The sequence below is a fragment of the Brettanomyces bruxellensis genome, chromosome 9 (assembly GCF_011074885.1).
Source record: "Brettanomyces bruxellensis chromosome 9, complete sequence".
NCBI classification, from domain to species: domain Eukaryota; kingdom Fungi; phylum Ascomycota; class Pichiomycetes; order Pichiales; family Pichiaceae; genus Brettanomyces; species Brettanomyces bruxellensis.
The window spans coordinates 2,517,394-2,544,123 of record NC_054690.1 but is presented as its reverse complement, the minus strand read 5'-3'; the positions used below and the strand labels follow the sequence as shown (position 1 = coordinate 2,544,123).

At 37.8% G+C, this 26,730-nt stretch overlaps 14 protein-coding genes across 14 annotated transcripts; 7 read left to right on the top strand and 7 right to left on the bottom strand.

The window, feature by feature from the left end:
• Positions 1 to 393: 393 nt before the first annotated feature.
• Positions 394 to 1,707, bottom strand: BRETT_002924 (uncharacterized protein; the record flags this gene model as incomplete). The annotated part of the gene is made up of 1 exon (XM_041281441.1): positions 394 to 1,707. The coding sequence occupies one exon, from the start codon at positions 1,705 to 1,707 to the stop codon at positions 394 to 396; it is 1,314 nt and encodes a 437-aa protein (XP_041139232.1).
• A 774-nt stretch (positions 1,708 to 2,481) lies between these two features.
• Positions 2,482 to 3,510, top strand: BRETT_002923 (uncharacterized protein; the record flags this gene model as incomplete). Its single annotated transcript, XM_041281440.1, has 1 exon — positions 2,482 to 3,510. The coding sequence occupies one exon, from the start codon at positions 2,482 to 2,484 to the stop codon at positions 3,508 to 3,510; it is 1,029 nt and encodes a 342-aa protein (XP_041139231.1).
• Positions 3,511 to 4,461: 951 nt separating this feature from the next.
• Positions 4,462 to 5,478, top strand: BRETT_002922 (uncharacterized protein; the record flags this gene model as incomplete). The annotated part of the gene is made up of 1 exon (XM_041281439.1): positions 4,462 to 5,478. One exon carries the CDS (start codon positions 4,462 to 4,464, stop codon positions 5,476 to 5,478), a length of 1,017 nt encoding a protein of 338 aa, XP_041139230.1.
• Positions 5,479 to 7,056: 1,578 nt separating this feature from the next.
• On the top strand, positions 7,057 to 9,297 carry BRETT_002921 (uncharacterized protein; the record flags this gene model as incomplete). The annotated part of the gene is made up of 1 exon (XM_041281438.1): positions 7,057 to 9,297. One exon carries the CDS (start codon positions 7,057 to 7,059, stop codon positions 9,295 to 9,297), a length of 2,241 nt encoding a protein of 746 aa, XP_041139229.1.
• Positions 9,298 to 9,568: 271 nt separating this feature from the next.
• Positions 9,569 to 10,615, bottom strand: BRETT_002920 (uncharacterized protein; the record flags this gene model as incomplete). Its single annotated transcript, XM_041281437.1, has 1 exon — positions 9,569 to 10,615. The coding sequence occupies one exon, from the start codon at positions 10,613 to 10,615 to the stop codon at positions 9,569 to 9,571; it is 1,047 nt and encodes a 348-aa protein (XP_041139228.1).
• Positions 10,616 to 10,902: 287 nt separating this feature from the next.
• Positions 10,903 to 12,732, bottom strand: BRETT_002919 (uncharacterized protein; the record flags this gene model as incomplete). The annotated part of the gene is made up of 1 exon (XM_041281436.1): positions 10,903 to 12,732. The coding sequence occupies one exon, from the start codon at positions 12,730 to 12,732 to the stop codon at positions 10,903 to 10,905; it is 1,830 nt and encodes a 609-aa protein (XP_041139227.1).
• Positions 12,733 to 13,037: 305 nt separating this feature from the next.
• BRETT_002918 (uncharacterized protein) lies at positions 13,038 to 13,419 on the top strand (the record flags this gene model as incomplete). The annotated part of the gene is made up of 2 exons (XM_041281435.1): positions 13,038 to 13,063; positions 13,143 to 13,419. 2 exons carry the CDS (start codon positions 13,038 to 13,040, stop codon positions 13,417 to 13,419), a joined length of 303 nt encoding a protein of 100 aa, XP_041139226.1.
• A 189-nt stretch (positions 13,420 to 13,608) lies between these two features.
• BRETT_002917 (uncharacterized protein) lies at positions 13,609 to 14,316 on the bottom strand (the record flags this gene model as incomplete). Its single annotated transcript, XM_041281434.1, has 1 exon — positions 13,609 to 14,316. The coding sequence occupies one exon, from the start codon at positions 14,314 to 14,316 to the stop codon at positions 13,609 to 13,611; it is 708 nt and encodes a 235-aa protein (XP_041139225.1).
• Positions 14,317 to 15,060: 744 nt separating this feature from the next.
• On the bottom strand, positions 15,061 to 16,099 carry BRETT_002916 (uncharacterized protein; the record flags this gene model as incomplete). Its single annotated transcript, XM_041281433.1, has 2 exons — positions 15,061 to 16,002; positions 16,073 to 16,099. 2 exons carry the CDS (start codon positions 16,097 to 16,099, stop codon positions 15,061 to 15,063), a joined length of 969 nt encoding a protein of 322 aa, XP_041139224.1.
• A 553-nt stretch (positions 16,100 to 16,652) lies between these two features.
• On the top strand, positions 16,653 to 17,423 carry BRETT_002915 (uncharacterized protein; the record flags this gene model as incomplete). Its single annotated transcript, XM_041281432.1, has 1 exon — positions 16,653 to 17,423. The coding sequence occupies one exon, from the start codon at positions 16,653 to 16,655 to the stop codon at positions 17,421 to 17,423; it is 771 nt and encodes a 256-aa protein (XP_041139223.1).
• Positions 17,424 to 17,720: 297 nt separating this feature from the next.
• BRETT_002914 (uncharacterized protein) lies at positions 17,721 to 19,507 on the top strand (the record flags this gene model as incomplete). Its single annotated transcript, XM_041281431.1, has 2 exons — positions 17,721 to 17,966; positions 18,008 to 19,507. 2 exons carry the CDS (start codon positions 17,721 to 17,723, stop codon positions 19,505 to 19,507), a joined length of 1,746 nt encoding a protein of 581 aa, XP_041139222.1.
• A 769-nt stretch (positions 19,508 to 20,276) lies between these two features.
• BRETT_002913 (uncharacterized protein) lies at positions 20,277 to 22,406 on the top strand (the record flags this gene model as incomplete). Its single annotated transcript, XM_041281430.1, has 1 exon — positions 20,277 to 22,406. The coding sequence occupies one exon, from the start codon at positions 20,277 to 20,279 to the stop codon at positions 22,404 to 22,406; it is 2,130 nt and encodes a 709-aa protein (XP_041139221.1).
• Positions 22,407 to 22,639: 233 nt separating this feature from the next.
• On the bottom strand, positions 22,640 to 24,271 carry BRETT_002912 (uncharacterized protein; the record flags this gene model as incomplete). Its single annotated transcript, XM_041281429.1, has 1 exon — positions 22,640 to 24,271. The coding sequence occupies one exon, from the start codon at positions 24,269 to 24,271 to the stop codon at positions 22,640 to 22,642; it is 1,632 nt and encodes a 543-aa protein (XP_041139220.1).
• Positions 24,272 to 24,565: 294 nt separating this feature from the next.
• BRETT_002911 (uncharacterized protein) lies at positions 24,566 to 26,452 on the bottom strand (the record flags this gene model as incomplete). The annotated part of the gene is made up of 1 exon (XM_041281428.1): positions 24,566 to 26,452. The coding sequence occupies one exon, from the start codon at positions 26,450 to 26,452 to the stop codon at positions 24,566 to 24,568; it is 1,887 nt and encodes a 628-aa protein (XP_041139219.1).
• Positions 26,453 to 26,730: the final 278 nt, after the last annotated feature.

Here is a 26,730-nt window from a genome sequence, read left to right as displayed (position 1 = left end):
GCTGTTTGCAACCCTAATTGTGTTCTTTAGATTAACATTATATCGTTTACCCTCTGATCTTGTTTCATCAAGCTTGTAATTGTATCTTTGTATTTTTTTGTAGTGTATACAGCCTTAGCTTGTGTACACGATTTTCTATTTTTTTTATTACTTTGGTAGTGGCATTGTTGACATGATTGTCCACTTTGATTTCAACGCCAGTAGACCTGTTTGTTACAATATGTTTGTTTACTATAATTGTCTTCTATTATTACCTATTTATACTGGTATGCGCCCATATAATTATTTACAAGCTGAGCATATCAAACTGAGCGAATAGCTCAGGTATTCACATTCCCTTCTTCACGTAGTACATGTACGCTCTTTGATGAATATCACTATCGAATGGAGATATCACCTCGGACTCACCCGGTCTTGCAACAGGATCTTCAAGTAGACCGCATGACATGTCTCAAATGATATTTCTATATGTTTAGGAAGAATTGCAAATGGTGCAAGAAATTGTCTTGGTGTCCAAGGTGTAAAGTATGGCTTTGATGGATCCTTTAATCCATACATACCACGTTGCCAAGGAAGGTTCAGATAATAAGAGCCTTTCTCTTCAACTTCTGTCAATTCAGGGATCTTAGGATGTTTCTTCAGTGATGCGACCCACATCTTCACAAGCTCATCCTCGGACATTGGCTTGTTTGTAAAATCATCCCTGATCTTATCCAAGTATTTAGTGTTCAACTCGGATAAAAGCTGTCTAATCTTCTTAGAACGTGAATCATCATAGGACTCGCCTATAGCCTTACCATCCTTATAAGAAGGAACAATTTTTGATAATTCTTCTTCTGCCGGTTTAGCCTTCAATTCCATTATTTTGCTTTGATTTGCAACTAGTTCATAAACTTGAAAGCATTTTCCAGAAAGCTCTTTCCCAAACTGAGATACAAAGACATCGGCGGTCACATCTTTCTTCTCATCAAATGTCTTCTTGGCAGTTCGATAGATGTCTTTTAATATCGATTTTCTGCTCACACTACGTTGAACAGTTTTCATCTTCTTTAATTTCAACTCCTGTAATCCTTCGAGTCTCTTCTTGATATCAGTAGATTCCTCTGGTGATTGTCCTGGAACCTCTTTGTTCTTGTATAGAATAGAACGTTTGTTGTGCTTATCCTGTTGCAGTTTCCAAACTCTTCTTGGATCGTTTTTGGCCTTTTCCACAAACTTTTGCCATTGTATCACTTGGAATTTGTCAATTTTATATGCTTCTTTCAAGCTTGGCTTCTTTTTCCCCATGGCTTCCATTACTTTGTCCGGGTCGACAGAAAAAATATCACCTGGCTTTAAAATGAAGCCAGGATGTTTAACAGTGACATCATTCACTTTAACATATCCACCCAATATAAAGGCCTTCGCCTGACGTACAGATGATGCAAACATAGACCTGAAAATTGCAAAGTCTAATCTTTTTTCCAAAGGTGCATATGTCTGGAGAACCATTGGTGTGGGTTTAACATTACCTTTCAAAGATGCATCTAATTGAGCAACACCGTCCAATTTCTTTCTGAATAAAGTTTGCCATCTACCCTCTCTTATTTCTTCGCCATGATACGCCCGTGTCTCCTGCTTTGACACCCATTTCTGCTGATACAATGTCAAATTTTTAAAAAACGGTTTAGATTTCTTATACAGGTTGAAAAGATTATTCTTGTTCATGGATGTACGAATGCGTCCACGAACAAGAGAATAAATATTGTGTCCACGGGTCATCTTATACAATTTGCACCTACTATATGCAAATAAAGCTTTGCGTAGTGTGATATTGTAAATTTTCTCTGGATATGCCTATATGACCAGGAGGAATTTTGACAGTAATAATCACCAGAACGTTCACTCTATCATTTTTTCCTTCGATGTCATTTGTCAAGTGATTTATTTCTTTTTTTCAATTTTCCCACGAATTTTTAAATTTTGTGAGTACGTCGACTTTAAAAGTTCATGCGTCGATCGACTGTTGAGCGTGCACTTTTTTTTTGTGTTCCCCCACTCTTACTATTATCAGAACAGCCTATTTAGCCATATCAGGCAAAGTATAAATACGACATGCTGTTTAATTATTTGGTTTTTTCACTCAACCGGAAAAAGCAAAAGGGAATAGGAAACTCCCTGATCGGTGAAATCAAATATTATTACTCTTTGAAAGGAAATAAAAAACCATCCCTGGTAGCCTTTTTTTCTTACAAGTACCAATTACTTGTACGTTAGCAGTTATTACTTGTTTCATTCAAGATAATATACAAGTATCATAATACAAATATTGCAGTACAGTTTAATAATATGCTAAAGGATATCTCCAATAACCTTAGTCTTCGATCAAACCATAGAAAAAATCTTACTGTGAAGAAATCTTTTTCCATCCCAAATGTCAGTGGGCATACACTTTTAAAAGAAAGCTTACACGAAGAGAGAAGAACTATAGGGAAGGAGAACATGGGACAATCTTCCCAAACCGATCTCGAGCCAAAAACTTCTATATTAAAAGAGAAACCATCCTATCGATTTCCAAAAATGTTCAAAAATATCGATGACAAGCTTTTCCCGTTCATAGCACTTCTACATAGACAGACATTACCTCCGTCAATGACCAAGGAGCGTGCAGTGAATTTGATCTCCGAAGTTCGGTTTGCCAGAAACTCTATACGAAAATATAAGCAACCACTTAAAGAAAATTATCACTATGCTGAAATAAATACTCAAGAAAGTAGCAGTGATGGCAAGCACAAGAATAACCGTACCGATTTAACGAAAAATGAATGGAAATCACCCCACAAGAAATTGGTTGATCCAATAGATAGAATATTTGCTTCCACTAAAAATAGTAATTGCATATTAGGTTTTGGAAAGCATCTAATCGAAATCACAGTACTAGGAAGTTATGAGCATAAAGTGGAGGATTCTTCGTTTCAGGAAGATCAGGAGAGCACACTTGGAAGTAAGAGATCTTTTTCAGTCATGGAATCAAGCAGTATGAATATATCTAACACGATGAGCAACCTTAACTTTAACAAAAATATGGCGTCTTTTTCAACTTCTAATATCTCAATCTCGTCTAATCTGGAATCAGAATCACCATTGGCAACGAAGCGTCTAAAGGCAGTGGATATCAAAGCTCCGCGCAAAGGTTTATCAATTTCACATTCAAAGCATAATTACCTCTACAATCACGAACGTATTGACAACTCCATGACAATATCGGCAAAAGCTATATTAAAAATGGTAGATGATTCCTTGGTCTCAAGTGACAATTCTCTGGGTTCACAGTCTTATGCGAATATAAGTTGCACTCAAACACCAACAACAAAATCCAGAAGAAAACAACCTGTCAGTATCAATGAAGCAGATTTGCAGAAGGTCCTTCGCACAGACGATTATTCCAACGCTAATGGTCAAAATGCAGATGTTGTTGGTCGTTTCAGTACGCCATCAGCGAAGAAATTTAGAATGCTGGGTCCAAATTAAAAAAAAAGAATAATAGTAAATGAATAAAAAGATGCCGCAATCTCAAAGCGTTGATACCAACCGAATATGTTACCAATATTTCCTTTTGCATCTTTATTAAGGCTTACAACTGTGCTACATTCACTCGAATGGTAAAGAACTTTGACATTTAGGTAGCGATAAAATAGCAAGAAATTGATGATAAATTTCGGCACTCTTCATGTGATTCATTATGTGCTAAATTCCGTATTTGTCGATAAGTTTTGTTAAGCTTTATTTTTCTTGGACTTTTGGTGGAGATTAAGCTTCAGACCTCATCTTCATTTATGTATACAATTTTACTGGGCCTTTAATAGTATTGTGTTTATTCTTAAATAGTATATACATGTTCTCCTCTGTATGTAATTTAGCGTGCTTTGCTGATAATCGTAAAGCCAGGGTCTGACTTTCGTTCCATCCTCATCTTTCGGCGAGATTTCTTTATCGGACTAAGCTCAACTTTTACAAGTTCTTTAACTATCGCTATCTGTCCAGCTTCCTGAGGTGTAATCTTGTGATAAACTGTTTGCAGTCGTCTGGTTAAGCCTAATGTCTTCATTGCATTCTTCTTTTTGAGAGGAAGAGCTATTGTGGACTTTATTTGCGTCACTTTAAAATACTTCGGAATCACTGAAGACATTTTAGTGTTCGTTGTTGCCTTCTAAGTTATTAATTGTGTCGGCATTAAAATTAGATAACATACATAGTTGCGCTAACCAACTTTCCTTGGAATATGCTACTTCCTCTCTTCGATATCGAGGGTTCCAAAAAAAAAAAAATAAAAAAGAGGAAGAAAAATAAAATTGTGAAGAGAGGGGAAGAATAAGCGTCTCTTTATTTAGTCGATCGACTTTTCTTTAAAAACTTCTTCTCTTACCATCCAAATGCCTCTTCTTTAGCAATAAGCTTATATACGGTTCACACACACGGTTTATGAGGAACGATATTTCGCAGAAGGTTCATAATTCTACTATCACACATCTAACCCAATCGAATGCTGGTAACTTCGTACTCACTTCTGCTGTTGGCGATTACAATGTTTGTTTGAGTTCGCTTAATGATGAAGGTGAAACCCAACCAATAACTGTTCTACTAAGTATCCCAATAGAAACTGTCTTTCATATAAATGATATTATATTCGATAACACAAATGAAGGTGATTTCTTTTGTTGCTATCAGTGCACTGTTCAACATTGGGATCTTGAACATAAAGCCATGCTACAAGGTATGAATAGTGCTGACCCTGTGAATTGCATAAGTGGGAAAGAAAACATTATATATGCAGGTTGCTCAAAAAGCATAAATGTGTTCGATATCAGAATGCAAAATCGCAATGCGGCCTTGATCCTTCCAATTGATAATAAAGTAGGTGAGATAACTTATCTTTCTTCGGAGTCGAACAGACATAATTTAATTGCCGGCACAGGTCGTGGATTTGTCAACTGCTATGATTTTCGTAATGAAAAGATGCTTCAGCTTGATATGGGTTATATTTTGGGCGAAGATACCTTAAGTGTGGATCAAATTTCAATAAATCAAAACAAATTCGACACATCTCAAGACCCAGGATTATTTATTATGACCAATGAGCCAGAATGCACTAGAATTATACAATTGGATGTGGAAACCGCTGGGCGGGAAGTTGTAAACGAGTATCGAAGGATGAGTACCGAAAATCATGAAAGGTACAAAACGGATTTTGTAACAGTTGGAACCGATCATGACATCCTCATAGGAAGTGGTTCAAATGATAGTCGTATTTTGCTTTTGAGCGGAAAAAGCGGACTCCTAAAAAGAGAGTATGTCACAAGTAATAAGACTGATTCCAGAAAAAAATCCGTCATCAACCATATCAGCTATCGGCAAGACTTTGACAAAGGAGTATTCGCAGATAGTTATGGTTACATTCATCGGTTTGATTTTGGAATGCTTTCCGACGCGTCGATATAATTTGCACATCGGTACTTCGCTAAAAATATCTTTTTTTTTCGGGGTTGACATTTATTTTACGTTTTTTTAGCACCGGGGACAAATGGAAATGGCCGATATGGGAAGAACCCAATTGCCGGATGACGTCATATGAAGTGGGTCAAAAAAATGCTTGTCAGATCAACTGAAAAGAACTAGAAATTAGCTGGAAGGGGAAATCTTAGTTTTCCTTAACGTTGAATCAATAAAAAAAATTAAATTAATAGATCAAGCAAAAAGTTTGAATTTTGGTTCTTCTGGAAAGTTAATTTAAGCAGTATGAGGATATATTTGCCAATTGCTGGGTTTCGAGGGCAGATGAGTACGCAACCTACTGGACTTTACTCAGAAAGGAATACAAACACTAAACGCCACTTATCAACATAATGTAGCATATATACAATAACAAAGCAAAGAATTTGAAAGAAAATAAATAAATAGAAAAGGTAAAAGCGAAAAAGAAAAGCACAGCAATCAATCATTAATTCGGAAAAAAAAAATAGTACGATGATAGTAGGGTGATACATATTTACACCTTTTTTGAAAAGCTACCCTGGTATAGAAATGAGTGGGTGAGAAGGTGTGATCGATGTTGCTGCTTACGTCCGGACGAGGCGCGGCAGAAACGGAAAAAATGTTGTAATAGTTGTATTAATTTAGCGCTTTTCTTTTGAAAAGAAGTATACATAAAGCAGACTTTTACACATATTCCATAGAATGATCACAGTTAATTCCAAATGGAAAAGGTAGTGGTGTGTAGTCGTAGTTCATTTTTGCTAAAATATTTTGACCAGTTATCAATTTGTTTCCAACACACATAATCCCAGACCACCTTTGATTAGGAGTTTCTGTAATTTTTTTTGCATTGTACAAGTATTCCGCGCATACGTCTATGGCACATGTATGTATGTAACCTGGTCGTAATTTTTTTTTCTTTCAGTTTATCGACAAATCGGTAAGTTTAAAGTTGATAATTTTTATTTTATTTATTTTATTTGCACTAATCAATACCAACATTTTGGAGCGTTTGGCTGGCTCTGTTTCGCATTTTTCTTTTTCTCCTGTGCTGTGTAGCCCGCGTCCCATTATTCCCCTCCTTTTGAATCCCAAAATATTTGAGCGCTATTACATTTGCATATATATATATAGATATATTCAGGTATCGTTTATTTACATATTATCTAAACTATTATATTTTCGATTCTTTCTCTTTAATTCCATATTTCATCTAACTTTTAGAACCCACAAAGGGGCTTCCCTTAATTTGACAACAGCATCTGTCTCCAATAGACAACAAGCTTTGATAACCAGGTACGGTTTCTCGAATCGAACGCTTCATATTTTTTTAAGCATAGTTTCAGGTTTGTCTTCCACTGTGTTTCATTTATTTGATCTACCATTGTATTAAGAGGAAGGTACGTTTTGTTCAATCCATATTAATTTGTTGTTCCTTATATTTTGTGCATTTTGCACTGGTTTCGTCTGTGCATTCCTTTCTCAGCATTGATCAGTATTTGTTTTCATTTCCGAAAGCATTTCCGTTCTCCTACTTTTTTTTCAATGTTTTTGGATGTTCACAAAAAGCCAATGGTTGCTCACACGCCAACTGGATATGATACCGGAGTTGTTTATCATGTTGAAAATGCTAACGGAAGCATGGATTCATGCTGTGATTCCGTGTCGAATGATTCAAAAGTTACCTGTAAGGGAATTTTGAGTGGTAGCAATCCAAGTCTTGATAAAAGAGAGAATCGCAATAGATGCACTGGGAAGAATTCACATGGTAAGTTTAGCAAGTATTATACGGAACTCCCTGAACGGTACCAGATCATCCAAAAAATTGGAGAGGGCGCGTTTTCGAAAGTCTTTAAAGTGCTAGATACGGCTTGTGATGCCTATATTGCAATCAAGATTATGGATAAAAAGGGCATGGGAGCTTCGCAAATAAATTCCGCAATGAAGGAGATTGCAATTATGCGAAGACTTCGTCACAAGAATATTGTTCGATTGTATGGTTATCAGAACACCCAGAAGTCACGGTATTGTTTTCTTTATATGGAGTATGTTGCTGGTGGTGAGATTTTCAATCAGATTATTAAGTATACATATTTTAGTGAGGATTTGGCGAGACACATCATAAGGCAGGTTGCAAATGCAGTCAAGTATCTGCACGATAATGGGGTGGTTCACAGAGATATCAAGCCAGAAAATCTCTTATTTATGCCAGTAAAGTTGCTAAAAAGACCAAAAGAGCAACAAATCAAGGCTCGTCGTAAGTCAGATGATAATAAAAAAATTGATGAGGGCCGTTTTGTTCGAGGTTATGGGTCGGCCGGAATTGGTGTTGTAAAAGTGGCTGATTTCGGGTTATCGACTGTTTTGGTTGATGACCAAACTAGAGCTCAAACTCCTTGTGGGACAGTTGGTTACACCAGTCCAGAGCAACATTTAAGGCTCGGTTACACAAAGAAAGTTGATCTCTGGGCTATTGGATGTGTTTTGTACACGCTCGTTGTTGGGTTTCCTCCATTTTACTCTAACTCTGGAAATTCAAAAGATATTAGTCGTAAAGTTTCTCGCGGTGATTACAAATTTTTGAGTCCCTGGTTTGATGAAGTTAGTCAGGAATGCAAAAACTTGATTTCGAATCTTCTTACGGTTGATCCTGAAAAGCGTTATTCTATTGAGGATCTTCTTAGGGATCCATGGTTAAATAAAGGTTACGAAGATGTTCTTATGAAAAAGAAGTCAATTGCGGCTGCAGATGCTCCTGATACTACTACATTTGACAAGGATTTGTACTCGAAATTCACAAATAACTTGGTGACCGAGAATAATGTCGAAGATTATTTTGGTGTCGCCGACCAGCAGCTTATTTCTACACCAAGGGCTGAAGCTATCCGAATCGTGTTTGATACTGGTACAACGATTCAACGCTCGAAGCAAAGTGTAAAGGCTTCCAAATGGCCAGAAGCCCGGGTGCATACTCCATTTATACCACATAAAGCCGATAATCCTACTGTGGATACCCTCAGTGTTATGCAGATACACCTCGACAAGAATTCTAGTTCATCTTCTATGGGTTCTTTTTCATCTCTAGATTCAAGTGACGCTGCCAATGATCATATGAGTAATGTTAGGGATGATAATCATAATGATGCTTGTGAAAAGGAAGAAGATGATGTTGATGATGTTGATGATGTTGATGATGTTGATGATGTTGATGATGTTGATGATGTTGATGATGTTGATGATGTTGATGATGTTGATGAAAGAAGTATTGAAACCAATGACAGCACTGCTTCTCTTACATCACCAAACCGTACAGCAGCTCCGCCAGAAATTATGGTCAGGCAATCTTCATCAACCCGGGCTTCTTTCAAATCGGAATCCTCGTTTTCTTCCTCTTCTTCATCTTCATGTTGTTCTTGCTCTCCTGTTAGCTTTCCAGAGTCAGCACCGGAAGTACAGATTGTTGGAGCAGAGATTCGAGACGACGAAAAAGGAACGCGCAGACGATCATCAGTTTCCTTCAAGCTTCAACGAAGTAAGGCCCCAGTCACTGCAAATTTGCGGAATACCCTTTTATGTGTTAAATCTGCTAAGGAGTATGAAAAAAGTCCATATCCGAAACAGATAGAAGGGTCAATTCAGGTGCCTCGTGTCACTAAATTTACACGTAAGCCGACCCCGTATGTTACGAAGGCCTCAGAGCCGGCTTTTGATCTTAAGCTAGAGAAGTCCACCATTTTAACAAGAAGAAGGCTTTCTATGGGATCAATACCATTGCATGAAAAGTAGTTATCTCGTTAATACGAAAAGGGAGGTGATAGCATTTTTAAGTCCATATTTATGGCTCTTTTCTAATTACATCCAAATATTTCTCTTTTCACTATCTTTATTTCTTTGCATGTTGTTTGATTTTTCTTCTAACTCCTCTCGCCTAATATTTTGTTGATCATTTATTTACTACTTATACCTATCGGTTTGTGCATTTCTTTTCTTTTCATCATTTTTTGTGTCTCGCTTCAATGTAAGTACTCTGTTTAATATAAATTTTAATCATTTGTATCTAATTGTTTATTACCTTCTCAATAAACTCGTCTCTACTTTCATCGTCCACCAAATTTCCGTTGATGTTATCATTCATATCATATCTAGCTCTGCCATCTTCAAGCGTTTTGCAAACTCCTGCTTTAACATGACGTTCTGCTGTTCTTTCCCTAACAAGTTCAGGATTGTTGGTTTTCACTTTCCACACATGCACCTTATCGTGATTTTCTTTCACTATATTAGGTATTTGCTTCCATAGTCCCCCTTTATACATCAAGTAAAGACCCTCTAATATGACCACTCTTACATCCGAATTTACAATTGTGCCGCCTGGTGTGGGATCTTTCTTCTCATGGTCAAAGTCTGGTATCGATAGCTCGGGTAACGGAGGATTTTTAAACACCCATAAAGGATTTTTGCTGTTTAAAGTCACTCCCTCTTTCGTAAGGTTACATCTTTCGCATGTGCTTACAAGTTTCTGCACAAGTCTCACAACCAACCCGGAATCAAATGTAAATTCAGAGCCCCTTCTTTTCACCATGAATTCTGAATTTTTGGCTTTATGTAATACGCTTCTTGGAAGATGAAATCCATCCATTGTAATTCTTTTGGCAAACGTATGATTTTTTTCGTTGCCAGGCGCGGCAAACGTGGAAATAGCAGTAGAAAGCATTCCACGACCAATAATGACCGATTCATCAATATTGTGGGGCTTAACGTATGTGATTGGCTCGAAGTCTGATTTGTCAATCTGTTCGTCTATCTCTTTTTGAAGTTCCTCCATATGAATTGGTAACACTCTGGTATGCGCATCATTTAATGGTAAACTTCTTTTGCCTGTTTCCAATGTGGCTAAATTAGAGCTGAAATCATATGTGCATTTTCCTGTCTTAAACATATTATTTAATTCATCTTCAAGAAGAGACGCAAACGTGGATTTTCCAGAGCCAGGACGTCCAATAATCAATATAACAATTCTGTAAGTTTTGGCCCGCTTTAGAAGCTGTACGACATCTGCTGCGGCCTTTTTTGCTTCTTGTTTCAAATTTTCAAGAGATAACTGCATTTAAAATTGATCTAGAATGTGAGTTTATTGAATAGCCTCTTTCCGTGCTACCAGTTGAGGAGTGGAGTAGTATTGAGTGCCAAGAATTGAAAAATAAAATTCTTTCTCATCGGATTCTATATTTCCCCACAATTTTCCTTTCGCCGTCCCTTCTGCTCCTTCTTGCATTGTGAGGAAAGCACGGAGGAATCTGGTGCGGTGTGAATCAAGCAAGGCAATTTTAACAACTATTTATTTTATTTTCTTTTTACTTAACAGTATATTTTTATTGACCAACTTCTATATCATCAGTAATGATTCAATCTCCACAATCTCACCTTTCCAGCCTCATTTCCTGTAGCTAGCATCTCACTGTTCGGGCTGAAACACAGTGATGTTACTTTACCTAATGGAGTGCCACTGGTTGGCCAGTTTTTATACACCTTACACGTTGGAATGTGTACTAAACGTAAAGCATCCTTCTTCGCGCGCGAAGCCACACAAAGAAGTTGGCCATCAGCATTGAAGGTAATTCCAGATATGCTTGTGACTAAGCTCTCAACCACGCCCAAAAGCTTATTATTCTTAAATCTATCATAGATATTCACTATTCCAGACTTACTTCCAACAGCTATCCATCGGTTGTTGCCATTGTATCCACCTAAAGCAACTTTAGTAATGCCAACGCCAGTATCATCCGTCCATCTGGCAATAGTCTTTCCTGATTCAACTTCAAACTCCCATATCTCTCCTGCTGTATTGATGGCCACCAAAAATGGCTTGTTCTTCGTGTTATTTTTCGTCGAATTTTGACTAAAATCGAAATCTATAAGTGTTCCCTCTATCTTGAAACCCCTGATCCATTGGCCCGTAGTTGAGGAAAGCAAGTTCACCCATCCAGAACTACCGATAAGTCCAATATATCTGCCATCAGAACTGAGTTTGAAATTTTCAAATGATCTTTGTGTCTGTTCATGTCCATAAAGTCTCGTAATCTTCTCTACGACTCCAGCATTAACATTCCACTTGTACATATATCTCCTCCTTCCACCAGCAAATATCTCAGTTGTGTCTCCTATACCAAAAGCTGCAGATTGCACAGGCGAATTTCTAAGATGAATCGATGTCACCAGGTTGTTGCGTTGACCATCGATATGAAAAACTCTAAGAGTTCGATCATAACCACCGGTCAACAAGAGAGGATGCGTATGATGAAAGCAAAGGGCCTGAACTGCTGAATGTGATATTTTCTTAATATTTGCATCTGTTAACCTCACTATATCGATTTTTCCCGGAGAGAGAAGCCGTAGATTCTCATTCTTAAGCTTGTATGTCTGGTTTGTCCTCAAAAAGTCCAGAAGAGAATTGCTGGAACCGCTAACAGTTGTAGTTCTTGCCGAAGATCCAACTTCATCACCATAATCCTCATCTTCACTGTCTGTTTGTTGTCTCTTTGATTCATCATTATCACTTTCATACCTATCAGCCCACTCAGGTCTAGGGAAAATTCTCTCAAATTGCGCTCTGAGTCGTTTGCAATATTGTTTCCCTTTCATTTTATCTTCTTCTTCGTTTACTCTTAGCTTTCTTAATCTTTTATGTGAAGCCACTGAAATCGTGATTTTTTCATCGTCGCTGTCTGTCCATGCATCAGAAGTGGTACTGCTATCTGAATCTGAATCCATATATGAATCCGAATCTGATGTTTCATTGTCACTTTTATTATCTACATCCATTTTCGATCCATTATCCGCATCCTCATCATTTTCGTCATCTAAAAATAGCTGGTCGTCCCGAAGTTTGCTCATATCATCTGCTACACCATCACCTTCTTCTTTGTTCTCTCCATCCTTATCATTTAAGAAAGTTTCGTCTTTATTTTGTATTCCAGATAAGTATTCATCCTCGGACTCGGAATCAGATACATACAAATTTTGTCCGCCTGCATCTTCCTCTCTTTCTTCATCAAAAAGATTATCAACTTTCCTGAGGTTGTTTTCGAAACCTTCCTTATCACCGAACACTAGCTTCTCTAACCTTTTCTCTTCTTCACTAGGTTCAGGTATGCTTTCAATTTCTCTCTTTTCTTTAACTGAAACCGTACCTTCAGTCGGCACTTCCTCTGATTTATGTTCCATTTTGATGAACTGCCGTTCGAGATACTAAGCTCTTTGTAATAATCAAGGCGATATTAGAATGAAAATTTTAAAGGGATTGCATATAGCTCAAATCAGCTGCCCTGAAAATTTTTTTGATACTGTTCAAAAAAAAAAAAAATGAAAGATAAAAATAAAAATAAAACTGTCTCACACACTGGGGCGATCAATTTAATTTGGGTACAGAAGAAATATGTCTATACATTTAACCTTTCTCTAGCTTATTTACTATTCACTGTTAACTATTAAGGAGCCATTTTGAGAAAAATAGAATAGTCAAAGCAAATATGATTCCAACACGCAAAATTTTAAAGTATGTTGATTTGGTAAAGTTACTTGTATAAATACACTTCTCAGCATTATACTAACGGTCTTGATAACTCATTCTTCAGTTCTCGTACGAACTCATACTATACGCCAGGTACTCATAGAATGTCAAATGCAATGTTGAGGGCAAGAAGGCCTTATTTCTGGGGTAATTTACTTACATTTGGTGCTTTACTCACAATTCCTGCAGGGGTTTATTATTATACATTTCACATCCTGCATAAGGACGATTTCGAAGATATTCCTGTGCCTCCTCTTGATAATGAACAAGTTAAGGAGTTGCAAAAAGAATACAGGGAAGAAAAGGCGAAGAAGGCCCTGGAGAATACCCCAAAGCAGTAAATTTCTTGGAATTTGAATGAAGAACAGTCCCACTTATGCATGTATATATTGTCCCGTTTATGTTAGTTATGATTAATGCCATGGGACTCCTTTTATACTGTTGTTTTATGTCAAATGTTATTTAAATTTCGCAATCACACAGTCATTCGAAAAGTATACCGTTATCATTATTATCCTTGGTGTTATATTTTATTGTTCCTTATTTGTCCCTTCACTCTTTGGTTTCAAAAGTGTCTTGTTCTTCTCAGTAAATTGAATTATATGAGTCAAATTATTATTACCGGCAGAAAAGTATTTCGGGGATGCGTTCTGTCTGATTTGTTCGTTTATGTTAAGTTTCCCTTCCCTGATGAGTTCCGAATTCTGCTTATAAAAGTTGGTCATGTTAATTTCCTGCATTACCGGCTCCTTTGCTGTCTTTCTTTCCTTCGAGTTGGACTTAGTTTCATCTTCGGCTTTCCGTTTGAGCGGTAATATTTTGACGTTTTCAAAATCTGAATTTTTGAACTTTCTAACTGTATTTAATGCCTCTTTAATTGTCCCTTTTGTTGTATCGGCAAATTTTGTGGCATTTTGACCGTCTTGTCGCTGCAGCCCAAAAATGTTCGCTATATCCGTTTCTAATGGCTTTGCTTCACCATCGTGAATATTATCCAACTGATTATATCTTAAAATTTCAAGTTGTTCCTCATCAATTTCTGGTTCCTGTATTCTTTGCTCCTTGAAGCGTATCTGCCGTGGTATAAGTCCCGGTATTAGTTTATTGTCGTGAAGATCTGAGTCTTTAACCTTGGGTAGTATTTCACCAGAAACTTGATCAAAATTATCCGAATTTATATCAGATCCAGAGAAAGAGTCGGACTCGGAATCAGAAGAATAAGCATTTACTAGATTCATTATTCAGTAATAGTTATAAAATGATAATCTATATCTTCGTCACACTATAATGTATTTGATAAGAATGTGACTTGTAATACAGGATAAAAGACAAAAAAAATGAGGCGGGTGGAAAAAAAAAAAGACCCGACACAACAAATAATGCTGCAGACTAGAAGTAGCTTTAAGTCTTTATCGTTGTACTTCCCTATATAAAGAGGTCATCACAAACATATTATTAGAACGTAAGATGGTAGTCTGTGAAGTTTGTCATAGAGAAGAAGCTAAATACAAGTGTCCAAAGTGTAATGCACGATAGTATGTATCGTCTACGTTGATTAAATTTACTTGTTCACAAATTGTTCCTACTAACTTATTTCTTGTTTACTCAGCTGCTCACTGCAATGTTTTATTTCACCAAGACATAAAGAAAATGACCAGAAGATTCTTCAAAGAAAGAATGAAGGGAAAAATACGGATGAACATCAAGAAACTAATGATAATGATTCGTTAGATATCCCAAAAAAAGATGAGCTTGTTGGAAATTTGCTTAAGAATGAAAAGTTTGCAGCCTACATGAAGGAACCCGTGGTTCAATTTTACATTCTTACTTTGAATGAAATTCTTCATAACATTTCTTTAACAAACGAGTATAATAGAGAAGGTCGGCTTGAAGTTGCTAACAAAAAATTGGCCAATTTAAGAAGTAAAGGTTTGGAGTATAACGAGTTATTCGAAGAATTTTGCGAATGTGCCCTCGATCTATTAGGCAGTTAATGGTCCTTTCCATTTGTTTTTTTCGACACCTTTCACGCCACTTCCGAGATCAACCTTAAAAATGCATCCTCCCATATCATTTGGATCTGCATCTGGCTCATCATTTAGGCCGGTCGTCACGAATAGTGTGTTCATATTTTTTCCCCCAATTGTGGTACAGCTGACCCTTTTAGCAGGAAAGATGAATTCACGAACAAGTTTACCGCTAGTATCTAACTCTATGGCGCGGTTTGTTCCCCAAACGGCTGTAAAGATATGTCCACGGCTATCCATACAGAATCCATCGGGTTCACCTTTGACAAAACTTTTATCAGAATAGCCTTTGAACACCTCGGCTATCTTAACAAATGGTGTTTTTGTTTCCAAATCTGGCAATTGTGTTGCACTATCTGCCTCAAATTTGTAAATTATATGCTCCTTTGAGCTTGTCCAATACATGTGTCCGTCATACCAATTCAATCCGTTTGAAATGCCCGTTCCAGTGATAACTGGTTCCATTTTAAGGGTTCTTGCGTTCAAACGGTACAAGGTTCCCAAATCCAACACCTCTGGGCAAGAGAAGTCGCACATAGATGCCACCCAAAAGTTTCCGTTGCTATCAACGCTTCCGTCATTAGATCTGAGCTGCCAACCATTGGAGGCAACGTTATCTTTCGGATATTTGGCAACAACCTCTGTTTCACCTGTTTTCATATTGAGAATCTTCACACTTTTGCTAGCTCCAACAATGACCTTGTCGACATCACTGGTAAGGCCGATCACACCCACTGAACTATCCGCTTTATAGCACTTAACCTCTCCTGGTTCTTCCTTTCCACTAAGAAATGTTCTATAGACACATCCCCTCTTTATATCAATCCATAGTAATGACCTGTTTCTACTATCATATGTGATACCTTCACTAAGGTCCGCATCTAACTTAATAAATGGCTTTATAACGTCTACAAAAGTTAGTAGCACGCTACAGTAATAATGTAAAGTAATCTGTCTGTCTGCTTACCTTTTCAATAACTGTGCTGACCACCATAATTGATGAAAATAATAGTGGTAAAAGAAGAACTCTTAATGTATAAATGTCGGTACAGAGAATATAAGTATTTCTTATCTCTCGAATCTCATATATTTATATAAAGTCGGGCCGTCATAGAATATTATTTTCCGTAGAATTAATTTCCAATGGCAATTGAACAAGATCGAATTAAATTGTGTTAATCTGAAAATAGTACTTCTCCCGTCCGCGAAACGTTCAAAGTTTTTACAGGCACTAATCAGCAAACTTGTTTTCACCTCCATAAAATCAGGCCAAGCAATTTGTGGGGAAAACCGCAAGATATTATTCCGAACACAATTAAAAAAAAAAGTGGAAGAAAAAAGTGGGAAGCAGTTATAAGAATGAAAGCAATAACAATAGCTTTAAACAACTCTGCCGAAATCGATGTCATTCGTTCTTTCTTGTCCACATATTTTTCTAACGTTATTTTGGTATTCTTTGTGTATCCACCTTACAGTTTGTTATTTTCCTAATTTGTTATATTTTCTGAATTCCGTACAGTCAGTTGATCTAACACACCTCTGAAATAATGGTGCAGACCTTTCTTGAGAAACCGGCTAGTTTGGAACTTTTGTCACAGAAATCTAAGGATAAGTTGAGTCAAGTTCCAGATTACCCTTTAGATTATAATATATTCCTTTGCAAAGGTATTTCAGAAGCACAAAAAGATGATGAAGCTGAGCTTTTAAAGTTCAGAGAATCTATTGTCGATAGTATTCCAGATGATTATGGTAATCTTATCTTTAAAGGGCTCACGAAAAATGGAGATGGTTCAATGAATCTCGAGTCTACAACAACATCTAAGCTCCAGAGAAGATTATTGCTTTTATTAATACTAGAGAGACACAGACGGGATATAATTGCATTGAACAGGTTGTTGGCAACGGACCCAAAAAATTGTAAGACTATACACTATGTGGAATTGAAAGATCCTATAAAATACGAGATAAAATCGCCGATATTTAGATCATTTGAAGGTGCCAAAGATGTCTACCAAGGTAGCTTCAAAAAATTTTCCGTTTTACAGAATATTGAGTACGATTTTGAGCATGCCATAGATGAAAATGGTGATTATCAGAATGATGACGACCTAGTTGATGCGTTCTGTACTGAAGATGTGATGAAGTTTAACTCGAAACTAAATGAAACAGATGATAAAGCTTACGATTCTTTGGAAGATGTAGTGGCGAACTCCAGAATAGCACGAGTCCTCATCCCATTGGCGGCACAAGCATTTTTACTAGATGATGGGAAGGAAGAAAAGAAGAATGCCAAGAGAACATATTCCGAAGCCAAATAGATCACTTAAATACTGATTTTATTGTAAAGTTTTTAATCTGTGTATATAGTTTACTTGTAAATTGGCTGCAGCGGCTGTTTGAAGGTCAGCGGTGAATTTTTCTTGTCCAAGACTTTCGCGATACAGGATAAAAATTGTTAAAGCGTAGGAAATTTTTATATCTTTCATAACCTGCGTAGAATCTTTGTGGCCTTCGGTCAGAATGGAGACTTGCAATTGTATTTAAGTTAGCTGTATTACACCTATGGATTTTCTGTTGTTTATGGTCCCACTACTTCATCATTAATACCTATAATTATGAGTACATCAAGATCGCTTTACCAGGCGATAGGTATGCTAAAAGGAGCAGGATCGGTTGTCAAGGAGTCATGGAGAATTATCCAGACAGAAACTACAACCTTGCGTGATCTTGCCGGAAAAGATGCGTTATATGAAAATGTGAAGGCTCAATCTGAGATGGCGAAAGCTAATTTTGATTATGAAGCTGCTGATTTATCGAATGGAAATAGTCAGGTGATAGCTGATGGAGAGGTTGATATCTTCGTGGCAGCTCGAACCAAATCCAAACATGTGAAATCATACAGCATCCTAGTTCTAGTACAAGACCTGGTTCGCCTAAATTTGATTCATCAGTTAAAGAACCTACTGTTAAAAGGCAATTTTCAACATTGTCTTTTTTGTTGAACAAGAATGATACAAAGTTTGGCCCAAAAGAGGGTAAGGTAATTGGAGAAGCAGATAAACCAAAAGTTACACTGTCACAGTCTCCTGTTCCAAGCGGAAAGTTACAGCGATTGTTTCACTACGGCAGTTTGGCGGCAAGTGTCGGATTGAATATTGTGAAGGAAGGTGCGAAAAAGTACGCTGAAGGGGAAAGACCAAGTTTAAGCAAGCTGATCATGTCACCGAGAAATGTCGATCGAATGGCAAGGAAATTAAGTAGAATGAGAGGTGCAGCATTGAAAATTGGACAAATGCTTTCCTTTCAGGATAGCGCAGTTCTTCCGAAAGAAGTTGCACAAATATTAATGAAAGTTCAGAATAATGCTCAGTACATGCCTGAAGCACAACTTGAGAAAACTATTTCATTCGAACTTGGTACTGGGTGGAGACAGAGGCTCTTTGCGTCTTTTGATGATGTTCCTATTGCTGCGGCGTCAATAGGTCAGGTTCATCGGGCTGTTACGAGAAAAGGATTGGAGGAAGTTGTTGTAAAGGTTCAATATCCAGGAGTGGCCGACTCTATAGATTCAGATTTGGATACCATTCTTATGTTGCTCACTGCTTCCAGAATGCTTCCACCGGGCCTTTTTTTAAAACAAAGTGTTGCTGATGCAAGAATTGAATTAAAATGGGAGTGTGACTATATCAGAGAGGCTAGGAACATTGAAAGATTTCAGGCTTTTCTCGAGGATGATAATGCTTTTGTTGTTCCAAAAGTTTTTCACGAATTGAGCGATGAGCATGTTCTTACTATGCAAATGATGAAGGGAACTGAGATTGTAAAGGGTGAGTTTGATCAGGCTACAAAAAATTGGATATGTGAGAATATCATGAGACTTTGTTTGAATGAGATTTATAATTTTAAGTTCATGCAAACGGATCCGAATTGGGCAAACTTCCTCTACAATGCGGAAACACATAAAATCGAGCTTTTAGATTTTGGTGCTTGCAGAGACTTCCCTGGCAAATTCGTTAAAAATTATGCTAACTGTCTAAGAGCTGCAGTTAGACAGGACAGAAAAAAGGCTGAAGAATACAGCTTAAAATTAGGATATCTGACAGGTTTGGAATCACCGGAAATGACTGCCGCTCATATTGATTCGATGATGGCTTTAGGGGAGCCGTTTTGCCCCTCTAAAAATGAAGGTCACTGCTTTAATTTCAGTCATCAAACTGTTACCGATAGAGTTAGGGGTAAAATAGGTCTCATGCTTAATGAGAGACTTACGCCTCCACCTGAGGAGACATACAGCCTTCATAGAAAACTTAGTGGTGCCTATCTTTTATGTGCACGGATGAATGCTTCTATTCCTTGTGAGAAATTATTTGAGGATATCATAGGGTTAGAGTACGAAAAATAATGGGAAGATAGACAGTTCTTGTAAATATTGAAGCTGGTGCATTTTGTATGATGGTATTCTTCTTAGTTCATATATTTCCTTAATTTATTCGAATAGCACTTGGATTATAGAATGCACGGTAAGCGATTGATTAAAAGTCTTTGTTACGGTTCGTTGAATTTTCTTTTTGCGATCTCGGACCAATTTTTTTTTCATGTGACAGAGTGTGGGGTAAAATTTTTAGCAGTGACAAAATCCCTCTTTCACCCACGGTTTTGGCATGTGATAACAAAAACGATTCCATGAATACAATATCAATTGAAAAACTGCATGTCTGTAAATTGCTGTAGAATATTGAAAGACTGTCTGATTTAAGTTGAATGTGTATATAATTTTGCCTCTTATAATAACAGAAATGTTTTGCGAGCTGGCCTTGGAAAAGGAATCGGTACCAAAGAAGACTCACCTGCCAAAAAAAAAAAAAAAAAAAAAAACTTCTTTCTACCGAGATTTCTGTTTTCAGCAGTCATACAGAAACATATATATATGTAAAATTTGTATTTGAAATACATATATACTTGTTTGATCGTACGAAAAGCCTCGTTTGCTTCTTTGCAGATGATATTTCGTTTGCTTTCTTTACTTCCTTCGATTTAGGGTTTTCTACAGCTAGAAACTAGATGAGTCATTTATGGTAACTTGAAGAAGGTCAACTAATTTCGTGCATTTTGTCCCACCTTCGTTGAAACACACATTTACATTCACTCTTAGTTTCACTTAATTGTATAATATGGTCATGGAATATACTTCAACATCAGATATACTTCGAAGGTTAAACCAGTTTACCAAGCAATATGACGATATCAACGATGGACAACCAGTTCTTTTGTATAAAGACTTTGATCGGTTTTTCCATACCGTTCTGACTGAAGTCCATCACAAAATGGCAAACTCGCCAAACGCAGAAATTGACAGTTCTGTTATTGCAGAACTCAGTGCATTTTCCCCTCTCGATGTCTCGAAGCTTATTTTCTCCGTTATCGATGTTGAGAGCAAAGGGTATTTAACCGGATCCGACTTTGGTAAAGTCGCCGAATCGATGAACACCGTTCTAAATAAAGAATCTAAGGATGCCAGTTCCACTTTATTTCATTTACTTGCAGAAGCTGTTGACGGAAGAAAATCAATGAATAATCTAAAAACAGCCAAGATTGAATTGGATCCGAGTGATGTTATTAGAGTTTTCCAAAAGTTGGATTTTATAGATATGGATAGTGACTCCTCGTCGGATCTTGAAGCGATAGAAAACTTTTTCAAGTCTACAAAAATTAGGTTGTTGGATGAAACGGCATTCGAACATATGCTCGATGCTCTTCCGGGGGAGAAACTGAAATTACTGGTTTCACGTATTTATGATAATTCTGATCCGGGAAAATCCAACTTAGAAAATGCAACCATTCCGACATCCATACTCCCTGAGATTGTTCAATTGATATATCACAATAATATTCCCTTGAATGTGGTCAGGCAGCTTGAAGCGATTTCTTATGATACCTTTGGTGTTAGGATGAGCTACCTGGAGACATGTTCTATGCTTCAGCTCTTAAATGACCTTCCAACTTTAAATAGGCTTATTAAGTCTGAGATATTTTCACAAACCCTTGCATCGATTACACAACAGGATTTTTATAAATATGCAAATGAGTATTCCCGCCGCCCTGTGACCCTAAACGAGATCAGGCTTTACTTCAAGTGGAATTCGGTTTTACTCCGAGAGCAGGAACAGATATCTGCTATCAACACTGCCGATTTGATGGCCATCCTTACAGACGATATGGTGAGCTCATCTGAATCATCGGATCCATCATTCAGCTTGTATCCATTCATCTCTTCTGTGTATTCGTTTGTTCTAGGATCTGTTGCGGGAGCTATTGGTGCAACCATTGTTTATCCAATTGATATGCTGAAGACTAGAATGCAAAACCAGAGAGGAAGAGGAATATATAAATCTTATGGTGATTGTTTCCAGAAACTTTTGAAGAACGAGGGTCCCAGAGGTATATATTCTGGTTTATTGCCTCAGATTATTGGTGTTGCTCCAGAAAAGGCAATAAAGTTGACTGTCAACGACGCCATTAGACGAATTGGCCGTCGCCATTCTCCAAATGGTGAGATTACCATGCCATGGGAAATTTTAGCTGGATCGTGTGCCGGTGCCTGTCAGGTTATTTTTACCAATCCGCTAGAAATTACAAAGATCCGTCTCCAAGTTCAGGGCGAGTATATTTCGGATGCTTTGAAACATGGTAAGCGTATTATACCCAAATCTGCTTTTGATATAGTGTGCCAGCTTGGTCTAAGAGGTCTATACAAAGGTGCACTAGCTTGTCTGATGCGTGATGTTCCATTCAGTGCTATATATTTCCCCACCTATGCAAATCTAAAGAAGCGCATGTTTGGCTGGGACCCAGTTGATCCAACAATGAAGAAAAACTTAAAGTCGTGGGAACTTTTGACTGCGGGTGCGTTGGCAGGAGTTCCGGCTGCTTATTTAACTACACCATGCGATGTTGTTAAGACGCGACTTCAGGTTGAAACAACATCCGATAAAAAGGCTTACAATGGTATTTCAAATGCATTTAGCAGTATTTGGAAGCAGGAAGGATTCAAGGCTTTCTTCAAAGGAGGATTGGCTCGAGTTTGTCGTTCTGCTCCTCAATTTGGATTTACCTTAGCGACATATGAAATTTTCCAAAGAATGGTCCCACTAGAAAGATTTTACCCGGACCCTCGGAGTTCCAAAGGTCGTTTGTGTGGCTCAAAGCCTCTCCAACCTTTGTCAGATACGGCCAGACAAATTATTCCACGATCATCCTTTTTCAGCATGAAGTTACCAAAGGGGAAGGATGAAGATAAATAAATATCGGATACCGCTTAATATCTTCGGATTCGTAATGTTATTGTCCTAATAATCATTGGTCGTAATAATTGTTTTAAGCTTATAGACTTTATATACTTGCTTTTTTACCTTCATGCATCTTTCTTTTACACTTGCTTTTTTTAAAAGAAGGCAAGTTTTGTTCTTTTCACCCTAATGAATTAATGCTATATATTTATGAAATGACGGCTTCTTACTCATCCAGTCCAGAGCTTTTACTGAATGCTCCTTGGATCATCAAAAATGTGCTTATCGATGGTAAAATTGTCTTCCTGCACCGCCCGGTTCAAGGAATCCACTCTGAAAAGAAATTTGCCAACCTGTGCATATTTTACTTGACGCTTACCCAATCTATGATTCTTCTCATCTATTATATTCTCCTTATTTTCCGTCAAATTATTGCCAGCCTGGTGAATCGGCTCCACCATATAAATCGCCTGAAAAAGGCGTTGTAAACCAATAAGCCTAGCGCGGCTCACTGCTTTCTTCCTGTCCTCTTTCAACTCTTGCGTATTGGGGAATGATGATCTGCCCTCACCAGGTGGTGAGTCAGTCATATCCAACCAAAGTTTAATTTTGTTTGAATTAATACTCCCAAGAGCAGCTCTATTATGCATGTAGTTAGTTCTATTCAGTTCGAACTTAAATACTGGGTCAATCTGTGGATCCTCGAGAGCTTGCCTTGGAGTTTTTAACAAAGGTTTATTTTCGTCTTTGGTAACAGAGTTCCCTTCGTCATCCTCAACGGGTCCTGCAAGCTTGTCAAAAGCCTTTAATGCCTCATTCTGTATATGCTTTCTTTGAAAACGATACTGAATACGTAATGCGGGATGAATCAGTGCAGGATCAAGCTTTCTCATTTTGAATGGACTGGTCTTGCCAAAGTTGACGCTTGGGTTGACTTTGAAGTCTTCTGGCCACCATGGTGAGTTTGTAATCGGGTTTTTTGTAAAGTCGAGATGCCCTTTCATAATTAAACCACATTCATCAGGTGCACGTACTCGCTTATTAAGTTCTACCTCCTTCAGTGGTTCTTTTTTGAAATTCGGCGACACAAACGTGCTTGTTTCCTCACTTTCATTCTCATTTTGTGAGTCTGGAATTAATATCTGTGATTCATTGCCGCAAGTATAACTGTCGTGATCGGGTAATTGTGATATTCTGCACTCTCCACTTATAACCTTGGAGATGTAGGCATCACCAAAATCTAATTCATTCAATTTCATGCCTCTATGCCTGATTGGTGAGGAAGATGTGATCGTAGGTGAAGATGAAGTTTGAACTGAAAGCTGTGATGAAGATATATCCCGTTCCAATTTGTTCATATTATTGAGCGGTTCTATTTGCTCTTCTGAAACTGCGAATTTGTCAAGTCCTAAAGGTCCTATTTCCGGACTACGTTGTGATTTGTAAATGTCATCTGTTGAAACAACAGTGTCATCATTTGTATCCATTTGTTTTTTCAAAGAATCCCTTCGCTTTGGTAGCGGCTCGTCCACCATGTCATTTTCGTCTGCTTGTTCGATCGCTGTACTTGTTTTGCATGTTGCAGTCACTCTATCAGTGGCTCCTTGAAATAATGATCTTCGCTCACTTGGGGTTTGTGCTGCTTTCAAAACCTCGTTTTCCACTCTTAAGTCTCTGTTTTCAGCCTCGATTTCCTTAATTCTAATTTTTAATTGAATATTCTCTTTAAATACATCATCTAATCTTTGTGAGTCCAAAAAAATGTTACCGGATGAGACTTCTGTGTCTCCTGTTACAGATTTGATCTGTGAGTAAATCTGTTGGAGTAGCTTCCAGACTTCATTGCTTGTTTGTGTATCTTGTAATAGAGGATTGTCCATAGAAATTCAAAAAGTATATATGATCATATAGAATGGTATGTTTAGTGGTTTCTGTTAAATATGAGTGGTTGGTACTACGTTACTTAAATAAAGTCTCAATCTTGAGTTCATTATTGAATATTGTTTTCTCGGATGCCAACTATTTTACGCGTTTCCATTTTCACCCTGTCCCTGAATTTTTTTTTTTTTTTTCTTGTCTTCGTTTAATTACAATTCCTATTTATCCACATAATATTATTTTCAGATTCCCTAAATATCTTATACCAAATGTAATAAAAGCATGCATTAGTTGAATTAGTATCCAGCTGCCCGGCCAAGCTTTCTCCAATAATCACTCTGAGCATATATTGTGTTGTTCTTTAACCGGATAGCATTCATTGCAGTAAGATGGCCGACGATTTCCACCTTGTGACCCCGATTCAGCATTGCATTCTCTAATGTCGAGTTTGAAGGACTCTCTATATAAAGAATCTCTGGAATGAGCTGATGGTGGAGCCGGGGAAATGCGAGGGCTTCGAGAATGTCCATCCCGTAAAAATATGTTCTTACAAGCGTTTGGAAAATTGCTGTCGGTATTCTGGAGCCCCCTGCAGCTCCAATTAGCATATCTATCTTTCCTGTCTTTGGATCAACTACAAGAGACTGTGAGCACGATGAAAGTGGTCTTTTATATGGTTCAATGTAATTGAAGATGGATGGCCTCAATTCAAACGCATTTTTTGTAGTTGGGACGGAAAAATCATCCATTTCATCATTCATTATAACACCTGTAACCGGATCATGAACCATCGACCCAAACAAAAGATTTACAGTGGTCGTTATTGACACTGCATTCCCCCATTGATCTACAACACTTAATGATGAGGTGCCATGAGACTCGTTGGGTTGATAGGCCGGTTGATATTCTTTCCATGAGTCCAAAGTTCTATCATCGTGTATTTTTTTTCTGGTGTGCTCGGCCCATTCCGGCTTAAGAAATTGCTGGTATCTATAGGTATGGTCTTCGCGTGCCGTCTTGTTCATGTTATACACACCAATATCACCAAGGTGTGTCCGCACACTTGCCAACCACTTCATTGATTCTACCAACCTTTGTGTGGCAACAGGAGTAAAATCAGTTTGATCACAGTCGTTTTTCAAGCCGTTAAATACTTCAATTGCAGCTAACAATGCCACACCTGAAGAGGAACCGGCTGGTGAATAAATAGTTAGGTTCCTCTCAGAGAAGCCGTGAAATTGTAACGCAGGTTCAACCACAACTTTATAGCGCGCAAAATCTTCGGCAGTCAAAATTCCACCATATTGACGAACTTTTTCCGCCAAGAATGGTGCTATGGGCCCTTTGGGATCGTAGAAAATCGCATCCGAGCCGTTCTTTGCAATCATGTCAAAAGTGTCTGCAAGTTCTGGCCTTGAGACAAAGTCACCCGCCTTTTTCAACGATCCATCCTTGTTATATACAAAATCCCAGTCCTTTCTGTATAATTTGAGGGCTTCTGTCTGTGAGCTGAGAGCACCTGGGAGCAATTGTGTTGCATTCCAGCCACTTCTCGCAAGTTCTGCAACGGGGGAAACTAACTTTGACCAAGAGAGGTTTCCTGAACCATGAGATTTGTAGAGCGTGTACAATCCTCGAAGCTCCCCTGGTATAGCCACCGCAAGTCCACCATATTTGGATGCTATCTCTCGTCCCTTAAACATGTCACGATAAGCTGCACCAGGTGCCATTTCTCTAGCATCTATTGAAAGTGCTCCTGTTTCATTTGCAAGCTTGGTAGTAATGAATGCCCCTCCACCAATTCCTGATGAGTACATCGTATCTACAGTGCCGATACAAAGACAAGTTGTAACGGCTGCATCAGCTGCAAATCCTCCTTTCTTCAATATTTCCACACCCATCTGTGAGCATTTCTCTATATCCGATGCAACAGCACCGTGCTTTGCCACAATGGTCAAATTCTCATCTGGATTGAACGTTGCCCCTTTCAAATATGGCACATGTGCCGGTATCTTGGGAAGTGGTGGGTAGCTAATTTTATTGCACCCATTTATTTGCCTAAGCCACCATAGAAGGGTAATTGTAACGGCAAGTGCTGTGATAAATATCTTCCACAGAGCTTGCAACTTCACGTGTCGGCTTTTCCCTGTATTTTTCAAAAGAAGAGGGTCGGATTCCCCCATGATAAATGTACTTATGTTGACCGTAATCGGGTGAAAAAGTGATAAAAAGTTTTTCCCTATTTGTTGTTCACTTTTCTTACGGTGAGATAGGCATCTGCAGAAGTGCTATTAAATATTAAGAAACTGGTTCGTATTTGTGTGAATATTTCTTTCAAATTTACGAAGTTGACTGGGAGATTCGGTTGCTTAAAAACAATTTATTATTTTGAATGTGAGATTCACTTACATAGAATCTAGGTTTTTTCTCTGCTGCCCAAGATTTATTTATTGATTGATTG